This window comes from Melanostigma gelatinosum (assembly GCF_949748355.1).
Source record: "Melanostigma gelatinosum genome assembly, chromosome: 16".
NCBI classification, from domain to species: domain Eukaryota; kingdom Metazoa; phylum Chordata; class Actinopteri; order Perciformes; family Zoarcidae; genus Melanostigma; species Melanostigma gelatinosum.
In genome coordinates, this window is record NC_136649.1 from 6731662 (window position 1) to 6745636 (window position 13975).

At 42.3% G+C, this 13975-nt stretch overlaps 1 protein-coding gene across 1 annotated transcript in view; it reads left to right on the forward strand.

Annotated features, from left to right (window-relative positions):
• The window catches only part of nrxn3a (neurexin 3a), a gene marked incomplete at both ends in the record, with an annotated part of 122481 nt that overhangs the window by 76420 nt on the left and 32086 nt on the right, over window positions 1-13975 (forward strand). The window contains 3 exons of the mRNA XM_079286182.1: window positions 1357-1740; window positions 10503-10706; window positions 12683-12709. Of these exons, the coding sequence (XP_079142308.1) occupies window positions 1357-1740; window positions 10503-10706; window positions 12683-12709 (615 nt within the window). The remainder of the gene's footprint in view (window positions 1-1356; window positions 1741-10502; window positions 10707-12682; window positions 12710-13975) is intronic.

Here is a 13975-nt window from a genome sequence, read left to right on the forward strand (position 1 = left end):
GCGTCTTGTCAGAAGTCTCAGAGGACATCAAGCCTGTTCCTCGTGTCATGAGGTAGTCCAACCTGCTCCTTGTGTTCTGTCGGTGGTCCGATCTGCTCCTTGTGTTCTGTCGGTGGTCCAACCAACACCAGTGCTGTGGCCGACACCTGCTCCTCATTTCCAGTCCGGTCGATACCCGTTCCTGGTAGGCTGCAGCAACCTCTTGTTCCTGTTCAGACCTACAGTTGGGTCATCAGTTGACGACTGCATTCCCTGAAATCAAGTCCCGATCCAAACTCCAGCAACCTGGTCCAGCAGTCTGTCCCCTGGACCGTGTTGCAGTAGAATCTTCTGGCTCCAGCAATTTATTGGGATCTCAAGTCTGCACACTGGCCTCCTGAGAGGTTCTGCCTTTGGCGTCAGCCTCCAGAGGTGTCCTTTCTTTGTAGTCTGTCTCCAGGCCATCCACCAGACTAGGATGTCGCCCTCTGGGCTGTCCACCAGAGGTCTATTTGGACTCAGAACTTTTCCACCCTGATTTGTTTAACCTGTGTGATAACCATGCTCTCCTTGTGTATTTAGTGTGTGTGTGCATTCCTTTTCTGTGTTAGTTGGTCGTCTAACCTTGTCCAGACAGTTTCTCAGTTTGTCCGTGTTCCTGGTTTGTATTTGCTTTCCTGCCTGAAGTCTTTCCTACACTGTAAATTTACTCATCATTACATCATTCCATATTTCCTGTTGCCTCCTCATCCTTTTCTGTATTTGCGTCCATTTCTAGAATTCTTGAACCATGACAGTTTCAGGGCTGCTTTGATCAGAAAACACGTGATTCAACAAGGCAGTCATATTTTGCTCCCCTTCCTAATTCGCATACAGGCCTATTAGAATATGTTGCCCCCCATCTGGCAATCTCCACCTACAGCTTGAGAACTATATTTGCAAAGGTGCACCATACTTTTCTCCCAAAACCAATCAGAGCAGACTGGGCTTTTTAGGGAGGGTGGCTTAAAAGGACAGGAACTAAAACTGAGCGCTTCAGACAAAGAGGGAATACAGGTATATTCAGACAGTTTGAGAAAAATATTTTTTTAGCAACTAGTAGAAACTAAAAATACGCGTATGAGCATTAAAATTTGCATAATATGTCCCCTTTAAATTATACAATAAGACAATCATTTGTAATAGTTAATTGCTTCCAGCATTGTGTATACAGAATGATTTATCTTTGAGGCAAACTTGTGATTATGGGCAATACAAAATAAATGGAATTGAAAATGGAATTGATTCCTTCCCTGGTTAACACCATTCTATCTTGTGCCACCGTTGCTATCCATTCAGCTCTGTACCCGATCTCTACTCCCTTCATCCCCACCACAGGGACTATCTCCGTAAACAGCAGAAGGACCCCATTCACAGCCAGTGGTGAGAGTGAGATTCTGGACTTGGAGGGCGACATGTATTTGGGGGGGCTTCCCAGTGACCGCACCAACCTCATCCTGCCCACTGAGCTCTGGACAGCGATGCTCAACTATGGCTATGTGGGCTGTATCCGTGACCTTTTCATTGACGGTCGAAGCAAAGACATCCGTCAGATTGCTGAGGCACAAAATGGCGCTGGCATCAAACCCTCGTGCAACAAGCAACCTGGCAAGCAGTGTGAGAGCTACCCATGCAAGAACCAAGGAGTCTGCAAAGAAGGCTGGAATAGATTCATCTGTGACTGCACTGGCACTGGCTACTGGTCACGCACCTGTGAGAGAGGTAAAGGCATTTTTCTCTTTCATAAACCTGAGACCATTCTGATACTATCTCAAATATCTCAAAGGCAGAGGCAATAGTGTTTAAAAACGCCAGACATGCCAGAGGACTGGAGCAGCAAGGGGGAAGCAGTCACTGCAGCAATAATAAAGGAAGTCTAGATTGCATGCTTTGTACAGACTGGCTGTGGTAGTAAGAGATAGATACCAACTGTGTCCAATTTAAAGAAATACTTCACCCCCAAAATGATTAATTGTATACCACTTGCTCACCCTGTGGTACCTGGAATCCATGAAGAAAACATTTTTCTTGCAAACAGAACATTATTGATGAATTGAAGTATAAACAGTCTCACACAGGCACGCTACTCGTATGTCCGAGTACCGTTTGAATAGTGAAGTTTTAGTGAAGATGCCTGTGTTTGGAAGGTACTGAGCATACGATGGGATAAATGAGACTTGGATTATACTGCACGAGTTGTGTGAGAGTGTCTTTTTTTTACCCTATATCTATATCCGTTATCCTGTTGTTGTTTTTGGCTTTATTGAGGCCACAACACTCTCCATTAAACTATCATAATATCTGCTGTAAGACTTGCAAGTTCCATACATGCCGCTTAAAGCTTGACAGGCCTCCTGTGACTAGTTACAGTTGCTAAGGAAGGACAGTGGCCATTTCAGGGAGGCCATTGTTGCATTAGTGACAGACTTACTGGTGCATTGCCGGTACTCAACATCCACCTGTCCCAATTTTCTTGTCTGATCATAATCTCATCCAGTTCACGATTGCATCCCCAGCCTCTTGTTCACAACTCGTCAGAGAAATAACCTTCCAATACACTAAATCCATCAATCTCCTCCAACACTGAGATACGCTTTCTAGTGCTCTCCCCCTGGAATCAGCCCTCACCTCACCTTATGATCTCGTAAATAACCTCAACAGCCGGACATGATTGTCTCCCCTCAGCGTCAGTGGACTCTTTAGATCATCGGGATGCTCCAAAAAAACATGAACCTAAACTCCGCACAATGAAACAGACTGGCCCCCAACTGGAATGAGTGGCAAAGAAAACATTCACTGTCCACCAAGAAGCCTAGAAACTCCCTCTCTCTGCTTACAAAGATGTCCTCACTGCCAAGTCTGCCTACGTTTCCATCCTCATCAATGAATTCAGCCATAACCCCCAAGCCCTCTTATCTACAGTTAACAAGCTTCTCAAGCCCTATTGCTACCTTTATACCTCTACACCTCTATAACAATGCAACTCATTTTACAAAATCACCACTATTAATGCATCACTGTCCCCTGTGCCTGACCCAGCAGCCCCTCACTCCTGCCAGTCCTACCCCTCCATGCCCCCCACCCCAAAAAACAAAACAAAAACAGAAAAACTCCTCTCCCTGTTCACTTTGTCACACTCACAAATTGCTCCTACAACAAAATCAAAGACCCCACCCTCACCCTTGAAGGCCCCACTGGCTCCCCCACCTCCCAGGCATGCAACCTTAGCATGATCACTGACCCCACAATCTCCCTCGACCCCCATATCCATCAAATTGTCTCATCCCCCTTTCATCAACTTGGAAACATTGCTAAGATCCGGCTTTCTCTCGCATGCACTTCTGATGACACACGTATCCACTCCTTCATTTCCTGCCATATTGATCATTGCAAGTCACCCCATCTACGGCATCAGTGCTAGCTCCATCCACAGACTCCAACTGGTCACACCAAATCCTGGCACCACAGCACCCCACTCATTAAAGACCTCCACCGTGTGGCGACTCGTTTGGACTCTAGTTAATTTCACTTCCTGTTCTATTTTGTATTCACTTACCCATGCTTCCTAGGTTGCTTTACTTCCTGCCATTGTTTAGTTTCCCGCCTGTTTTGTTCCTCACATGTGTTCCATCAGCTCATCAGACCTCCCAGTGCTTATACCCCAGCTGTTCACTACCCATTTACCAGAATGTCTCAGTTCTTTGTACAAGACTAGCGCTCCAGCGTTATTCCTAGTGATTTACCTCAGCCTGTTTCTGGATTTGAATTGTAGCCTGTTTCTTTGTTTTGCCTTATTCTTAGTGAGCTCTTGAGGTTTTTATTCATGGCTTTTTTTTGTATGCAGCGTGACTATTCCGCTGACTGCCTGTTTTGTCTTTTGTGACTCAAAGCTCTCAGTAAACTTTTGGATTCTTGTACTTCACTTTATTCTCATGTGATCCATGCTTTTAGTCTCATCATCACATACTGACTTCCTGTCTCCAATCGTATCAACTCCAATACCCTTGTATATCTGAGTCACATTGTTGTTTCTCTCATCAGCGCTCCTCAGTGTAAAATGAGTTTCAGTTCTTGAAAAGGGCTACACAAAATGTATTATTACTATTCTTATTCATATTGTAAGAGCCATTGTGGTTTTAGTGGTATTATTGTAGATTAGGTACATTTGATGTTTTTTGACACTCACCAGCATCTTTTGGCAAAGAACAGATCCCAGACCTGGTGGTGAGTGGACAGTCCTTGCTCTCCTGCCACATAAACCATCTTCACATCAAGCAGCTGCCTGCCAGACAACATTCCACTTCTGATCATTGTGATGTGCAGAAAGTTTAACAACTGATAGGAGTTGGAAACATGTCCCCAGCCCCCACATTTTGCTCATACTACTTTTTAGCATATCAAAGAACAGCTTTCTGATCATATCTCTGTATCTTTAGCAGTTATTTTTCTCTTTCTTCACTCAGTGGGCCGTTGTAACATAATGTAACCTGAATCTTATTTTTTACTTTTGAAAAGAAAAGTTGCCGGGCATCAGTGGGTCTCTGATATGAGGTCTATTTGGCTCATATATTTAGATGTATGTGTAAACATTGCTCTTTTAGGTTACATTTTCCTTTAGGTCATTTGAATAGTACAGAAATGAAGACAGTACAACTGTGCTTTTCAGCTGATGCAATGAATGGAAAGCAGTTCCCCTGAAGGTGTGGACAAAAACATCTTGGTACTGTGTGTGTGTGTGTGTGTGTGTGTGTGTGTGTGTGCGTGCAGCCATTATATATTGACAACAATGCATCCAGTTAATGTTAACTGTTCTGCATGAGGTTACATGGCATTTATCTTTGGCTCTGACTTCAACCAATTTGTCCAGCAAGGTAAAGCTCCACAGCACTGAGTCATCACTGGTCTGTAATAGCTTGAGGATATATTTACATATCTCCTCTAACGCTTGGCACGAGCCGAGCCACCAGTTGGTCTAATTACAATAGATGTATTGAAGAGAGAAGGGTCAGCGTATAAATGATGTAGACACACCTTTTTGTCAGTGAAGTCCTCTTATGATAACTATAACTCATGGAACTATAGAGCATACATTTATATTTATTAAGGCCATAGGTGTCATGATTCCAATGATTTAGTACTGCAACAAGATATGTTGGGCAACAAGCAACAGTTTCTTTGAGGTATCAATAAAGTTGATGTTACCTGGATCTTGAGTTTGTCTTTACAACATATTTAAACTGGAGCAGATCAGCAGGACAGTGTGTTAGAATGAAGGCGTGTCTCTAATATAAGCCTGTTTCAAATACAGGCCTGATTCTCACTACGGCTTTCCTCCTTCCAGCAGCATTAGTGATTAGATGTCTCCAATGATGACAGAGTATTACTGTTCAATGACAACATCTTTCTGCTACTTCACTGAGCTGAATGCAATTAATACAAGACATATGAACGGGTCAGAGAGGCAGCGTCCTCCTAGAAACCAAACAAAATGCATTAACTTCTTCTTCTCGCTGGTTTGAACGTGGCAAGGTCAGTCAGTCAAAAGTGAATAAATCCTTTGGACACACTCTATTGAGACCATCTCACATGCAGGTCATTACACACATACATACACATACATACACATACATACACATACATACACATGCATACACATGCATACACATGCATACACATGCATACACATGCATACACATGCATACACATGCATACACATACATACACATACATACACATACATACACATACATACACATACATACACACGCAGATACAGCCAAGAAATATGACATGTCAGAGTTAATCTGACAGCCCAGTCCAGAGCTTTAATGAGAAGTTAAATTGTGTCTGTTACGCCATGCTGTAATCTGACACCTTGGCAATTAGACATCAGTCCTAGGCATCTGTGTGACCAATCACAGTCCCTTATTTATGCAGTTGACATGTACAGCATGTGAACAAACAACACCAATGTTGTCACCGTATCCTCATTAAAAACGTGTTGGGGTGCATTAAGTAATGTAAGAGAAGATATTATGTTGTGCAAATAAGATCCATATTAAGCATACGTCATTATGTTGTTACGTTATGTTTCTCCACAATATGCTGCCAGCCCATATTAAATGGTGTGTTCTCAACATTTAAATATTTCATTGTTTAAATCACAATTATCTTTAAAACCGGTGTATCACAATACCCTGAATTTAAATGGAGAAATATACATTACATATTACAAAAACACAGAAATGATTAACATATCATTTCTGTTATTAACATAATTTCTGTGTTGACATATCCCAACACATTCTCACACCAAATCACACAGTTGGTCAGTTGCGTAAGTTTCAAACTGACGCTCTATGTTCCCCTCTATCGTGTCAGTGCTGTAATGTCTTCACTATTTAGAGTTAGGTCGACGTTAACTTCACTACATATGAGGCTACTGCACGTGAGTCACGTGACTAATGACTGACGTGACAAAATGTCAAGTGTTACTTTTAGTTACACATGGGAAGTGAACAGCGGCCTCCTGAATGAAGATCCTGTGTTTGTTTGACCAGTTCACCTCCCTTTTGCTCTCTTAACTATGTCAGTTAATGTTGCTTGCATGCGTTACATGCGTTACTTTGCGGTTGCATAGCAAATGCATGGCTGCATCGCACATCTGGGTATCTATCGCACAGCTGCCTTCGTGCCACATCCTTTTTGTTATGTTGGAGTTTGTAATTATGTGAGACCATTCTGCCATGACTTAGTAATGAACAATATTCTAAAATAACCGTTTTATGTGAAATAACAGCCAGCATTAATTATTTTGTAAAAGTAAGAACATGTTTTTGACATAAAACTGTGAACTAAAAACCCGCTTACCAGTATGTTCTTTTTAACCCCGATCCAATAAAAGTGTGCAGCTTGTTCAGGTTGTCAAATACAGCCGCTTTGTGTCTCCCCTCGATGTCTGATACTGAGGCACAAGCATTGCATCCATGGACACGAGGGGTGGGGGGGAAATCGATACAGCATAGTGTCGCAATAGTTTGCGTGGCGATATTGTATCGATACACGGATGCAAAGTATCGATCTTTTATTGTATAAAAATGTATTTTTTAAATAAAAAAAAAATTACGAGAAAAATCAAATCAATTGCTTTTTCAGTCCACTAGATGGTGCTGAGTTATTTTCTGGTGAGGTCAGCGTGGTGAGGTCAGCGTGGGTCAGCGTGATTGGTAGGAAGTTGGTCAAAACAAAAATAGAGACATCTGGCCTCACAACGTAATACAGATAGATAAAACATGTTGACACAGTTTTCCTTTGGGGATATCATTTGAAGTTGAAAAAAGTAATAAATCGCAATATAGGCCTATGTTACTGCAATACTCAGAACACCGCAGTATCGGGATAATATCGCAGTATCGGGATAATATCGCAGTATCGGGATAATATCGCAGTATCGGGATAATATCGCAGTACCGGGATAATATCGCAGTACCGGGATAATATCGCAGTACCGGGATAATATCGCAGTACCGGGATAATATCGCAGTATCGGGATAATATCGCAGTATCGGGATAATATCGGGATAATATCGCAGTACCGGGATAATATCGCAGTACCGGGATAATATCGCAGTACCGGGATAATATCGCAGTATCGGGATAATATCGTAGTATCGGGATAATACCGCAGTATCGGGATAATATCGCAGTATCGGGATCTCTTGTGATTCCCACCCCTAATGGACACAAGTCCCCCCTTTAGCTGGGTTGTGAACAGGTTGTTAAATCGCTGTGTTTTTATGTGCATGTACTCCAGTTTTCCTCCTGCTCCGCTCTGTCTCCTCTGCTGTAAGCAGAGAGAGACATTTGTGTGCAGAGATTATAACTGTGGTTATTGAAACCACTTGTTTCAGCTCTACTCCTCTCTGTTAACATCATTGTTGGACAGTTACACATGTTATGTTAGGATTCTGATCATATTGGGCTCTTAGGTTTGTTTTCAGTTTATTTGCTCAAAAGAGTTGTTCGTTGTCTCGTAGCGACGCTTCACATCACCGCTGTAATGCTTTCAACAATCGCCACGGTCTCTGAACGGTTATGAACATGTAAGAGTCTGTCCATTCTTGGTTAAACACTCTGGTCTCTCTGGTCTCGTTGTCGACTTCTCTCTTCTTGGAGAACGTCATGTGAAAGAACTTCTCTGACTCACGTTCTCTCCGACTGTTAGGTCTCTCTCTCCCGTCTCTGCCGTGTGTGTGTTTATCTCACTCGAGTCGGGGGTGATAATTATCAGAATACACATATCTGATTGGCTGAGTAGCGTAACGTGATATAATTTGCACCGCTGAACGAGTACCGTAAAGGCTGGAAAAGCTGCGCCGGTTAAAATAGAAACGCTCCGTCAAAATGTAACAATTCTCAATTATCTATCGGTTGAAGGTCCATTTCCAGATACAACGGCGTCTATTAGTGACCCCTGGTCTAGACCTTCCTCACATCGCCATCCATCAAAGCTTCCCTGCGGTTGAGAAATGAGTTGTTTCTTTTTCTCATTACTTCTGTCATTGACCAGACCCACATAGTGCCTCTGTCTCTTCCTCCTGCAACTCCACTATCATTTAGTTCTTTTATTTTCTGTGTTTTAGCTTTTTGTTTTGCCCGTGCTCTCCGCTACCTCTGTATATCCGTCTCTCCGGTCTCTCCCTGCCCCTCCTCCCCACTGTCAATGCTCTGATATAATTATAAACTTATCAGCGGCTGGAAGATTAAGATTTGCAATGGCCACACACCCACTAGGGATTGAGAAGATTGCATCCTCGGTTGCTGAGGCATTTTGGTGCACGCCATGAGGCGGAGCATATGCTAGAAAAAATATCTTCAATCCTTAGTAAGCCCTAACTGTAAGAAAGAATCCCGAAAGAGTCCTGGGAACACATTTAAAAATGTGTGCTGCAGGAGAGTACATGCATTGCTATGGGTGTACTTTGCTTCTTTTCTTGTCCTCACCCCCGCTGCTACTCCGTCAAGCTGTCAAAGCTACCATGGAGCCCACACGAAATGTTGTCACATTTTCGGAAAAATAAAAAAGCGATTTCCAGAAGGGTCAACAACATGTGTTCGACGGATATTTGATACACGATAAAGATAGAAGCTAAAGTGTAAGGATGCAGCTTACCAAGAAAAGCAGTGGGATCATAATTACGCAGCTGAGGGATCCCAATTGGAATAGGCCGATGCTATACGCTGTAATTGGCCAGTCAGCTTTCGAGGGGCGGGACTTCGTCAATTGTTGTGGTTTACTAGTGCTATCATGCTGCACTCTTTGATTGATTGATTCTTTTTAAAAAGCTATTTCAGCTAAAATAGTTTAATACGCATTTAAATATAGCATTACAAGTTGTTAAAGTCTATTTGTTTTGTATGGATTAAAGAAATGAGGTACACAGTGTTAGTCTGTGCGCTTTAGAGGTGCTGGTAGCTGGATGTTGTCATCTTTGGATTCAGCCACGCTGGTTGTTTCCCCCTGTTTCCAGCCTTCGTGCTAAGCTTAGTTAGAGAACTTAAGTCAATTTATCGTTAAATGAAGATCAGCGATACGATATATAAGTAAACTCCCATGATGCGCTGATTAGCCATGGATATAACGTCCTTTTCTGTTTTGTGAAGTTTTGTAATGTTTTAGATTTTAAGTTTGTTTTTTGTTTGTTTTGCTATTGTGACTGAGTTTGATGGACTGATCTTGTCTATTTCATCTTCGGGTCACTGTATGCCCAAAGATGTAAACAGTAAGATAATTGTCGACTGGCAAATATAATGATGTTCTTTATTGTTATGAATGCATTCCAAATGCAAATTCAATTCATCAATTATTTTACCGTTTAAAAATATATATTTGCACATTTGCAGAGCCTTCTTGTCAGCCATGCATTATATTGCTGTCACGGTGCACAGAATGATGTCACACAGGCTAAATCTGATGCTACACATTTAATGAAAGTGTTTTCCAAACTACACAAATATGCCTTTTAGGTATTCAGTTGCTACACAGCATTTTCTGGTTCCGTCTTACACACAGAGATTGTCATAATCTCGCGAGACTTCCCTGTGACTGTACCTTCACAGACACTGCTCATGTAGCAACACTGACACCTACTGGTGATCCACTGGCCGAACAATGTAGCTGGTGATGAATAACACAGTAATTTGAACTACAATGAACACGTACGTCTCATAAACACATAGGAAACATAACAAACTGGGAGAGCGAGTCTTTCCAGGCACTTCATGATTATTGGTGTTAATGCGACGGGCCTGTAGTCGTTGAGCCAGGAAAACCGAGCAGGGAGCCCCCCAGCAGTTTAATCCAGCCATGGTCTGGATCGTCTGACTAACATTGGCAGCCCTAGAGCCGCGAGCATTTCCACAGTGTCAGGTCCCAGCTGCTGCTATTGCTAACATCTGTCTATGCTCCTGACTCTCTCACACAGAGGCTTCCATCCTGTCCTATGATGGCAGCATGTACATGAAGGTGGTGATGCCCAACATCATGCACACTGAGGCCGAGGACGTCTCCCTGCGTTTTCGCTCCCAGCGGGCCTATGGCCTCCTCATGGCCACCACTTCTCGAGAATCAGCCGACACGCTCAGGCTGGAGTTGGACGGCGGTCGCGTCAAACTCACGGTCAACCTAGGTATCGTATGCCCACCCCCACCCCCCACCCATCTGCCTCCACACACCTCCACCTTCACCCCGAGACAGTTCACTGTTGAGCGGTGACCTCTCCTTTCACGTCTATGTCTTTATGCATCATTTTTCTTTTTCCATCAGTTACTCATCACTATGGTTCCCCAGCTTTAGAACATCGATAAGAGATTTGTTTTGCACGGGTGTTCATGCAGTTTTTTACACACACATAACTATGGACTGCTTACTGAAAACCACTCTTTACAGGATAACATCTGAGGCTCCACATCAGAACTTATTTCATTTCAGTGGTAAACATGTTTGGCCCCTTTTTGAATTAGAAAACCCAAAGTCACACCCGTATTCTTGTTTGCAGAACCTTTAAGACAGTCACAGCACAATTAGAGTAATGTAGAGATGATGTGCTTTAAAGACTGGGTTCTAGTACATCTTTTAAAGGAACAGAGTGTACTCGGACTTTCTAAGAGGTGACTTTCACCAAGTATGCCCACTGATCTTCAGTCCATCATTCAACAGGATATTAGAAAAAAACGATTTTTGTCTTTCTCACAAATTTTCTCTCATTTTCTGTCTGACATCGAGTCATTTCTCTCTCACCTTCCTCTTCTCCTGGGTGGTTGTTTTCTTTGCTAATGATGTCTTTTCTGGAAGTCGATGCTTTTTCTGTGTTTTTCTTTTTGTGTTTCCCTGTCAACTCCATTTTCCATCATGCTTTGTCAAAAGATGGTATTCACCCCTTCAAAGGCCTTAAGCCTGCGGCCCGTCAGGCGAACAGCCCGAGAACAGAGCCCAGCTAAACCTACAGCTGGCTGCGACCCCAAATACTTCCAATCATACTTTGTAAAGAAGTATGAGAATTATAAGTCACACTAGTCAATTTATATGTTGCATATAACATATGACATGTCTCGTAAGAGTAATGGCAATATTAACAGACATCAGCTGGTTTGCCAAGCCACATTTACATAACTCATTCACTAACTATATGAATGTATGTCATGTAAGTCACACCCCAGATTTTAGTCAACATGTTTATGTTGTGCAGCTCCAATTGGTCAGAGATGATTGCTTAGCCCATGTTAATCTGTGTGATTTCCTACAGAACGTTTGTAAAAACGATTGTAAAGGTCTAGCCTCTGATGTAACACATGTAGGCATCGTGTAGCACTCCGGATCTGATGGTTGGGGTTCCTGTGCCTCTGCATGGTGCTGGTGCTGATTGGATCGTGGCTGTTTGCTCCCACTTTTCTGTTGCGGTTGACGACACATGAAACCACCAGCCACATAGTGACCAACCCTCACTGTCTTCACAACTGTACGCAGCAGTTATTGTGGCCTCTGTTCAGATACTTTCGATCTTCACTGTCTATCACACGATTGACTTACAAAATCAACCTTTTTGCTGTTTTAATGGCATATCAAATGAACAAATTCTCAGTCTGTGTTTCGTGACTTCTCAAAGGTCCGTGGCTCTAAGTCAGATGGCTGCTGCCACCTTGCTGGTGCGGAGGCTTTGGAGCCCGAGGCTTTGACTTTTCTATTCTTAATATTCAAACCCAAGGAGGGACAGTCAGTGTTGGGTTGGAAAACTCATGTGGCTGGTACTACAAGTGGCCATTTTACTGTAAATACTTTGCCGAAACAATTAATAAATTTCAACTCTGGTACTATGGGTAACAAAAGAGCCCAAGCTCTAGAAAAGCAGCTTTTACAACCAGCACATTTCTTTGACAAATCCATGCATTATCTTATTTACTATTAAATGATGTTTTTGGAAATATTTAAAGTATATCATTTATTTCATGGTAATTTAGCATAAAGTTGACTAAATACTAAATGAATAAAATGGCTGCCTTCCTGCATGTGTACGTCCCCGGAAGGGTGGACTTTTTGTTTTTGGATGTCTGCAGCAGTAACCTTGAAGGATGCAATTTCATCTGTCATTTATTCTTCCCCATCTAGACTGTATCAGGATAAACTGTAACACCAGTAAGTTAACACTCAAGTTTCATTTTGCTTTTAATTGATGGTATGTTGATGTTTTTTTTTTGAAGGAAATGTGTTTTTACAATGTGAGTCCTGCACTGCCCTCCACTGTCCTTTAAGCCTATCGTGTGGAGGATCAGCTCACTCAGTTGGTTAGACTACCCATAATTCAACAGGAACCAAAAGAAATAGCCTCAGTCAAATGGAATGAGTTGTGATTCATTTGAATTATTAGACCGATCTAAACTTCTCTTTAAATCAACTACTTTACTCTATAGCTTTACAGTTGTATTCTCACACCATGTTGCCCTGTATACAGTAGTAACAATATACACGTGTGTTGTACTTCACTTCACAACTTTTAGGTAAGTGTAGGGAATTCCTAGTCATCACTTTTTATTGTAAGTGATGATATTATGTGATTACAATCTGAGAGGCAGGTTTTTGCAAACAGAACTTAGTTGTAGCTAAGTACTACTTCGGTCCTCTTACCAAATATCCTGACTGTCCTGAAACACATTGGTCCCAGTAACTGACACACTTCATTTGGATGGTCTATTAATAATTGTAATACTGTGGATGAAGCTGTTCAACACTGTCTGCCTATTTGGTGCACCTCCACAGGCCAAATAACCTCAACACTGACCCCATCTTCAATGCTGCGGAACCCCTTTTTCTAACACCAAAAAACAACATAGTTACTTCCATCCAGTGATGTTGATTATAATAACGAGTACATTTCATTATAGTGCAACAGTACTTGCTTAGTGCTTCAAGAACCCACGTCAAATGAGAAGCCACATTCGACTAAAACGTCGACCACAATGACTACGTTTACATGCACACTCATGTTCCTCTGTTATTCTGAATAGGACAATATTGAGAATTGCATATGGTTCATGTAAACACCATATTCAGTTTGTATATTCCGAATGGAGCGTTTTCCGATTAAGACGTGTGTGATATTATTCAGGTTTTCGGAGCATGTATACAGAATATGCGTCTCAATAGAGGTTTTTACGGCTCTGTGCGACACACGGCCTCTTTCCTGTTTATCATCAGCTCTGTGCGTTGAACACAAACCAACTAGGCAACAGTCTGCAACGCTGGAGTAGAGATGCATGTCCAAAGGAGAATCCCACATGTCTGGTCTGAAGGAGAAACACACCTACTTTTAAGCATGATGAAGGACTTGGATATCACAGGTTTTGGGACATGCGCAAATATCGTAACGCCGACCTTTTTCAAGAAGCTGGTTGAAGGAATGGT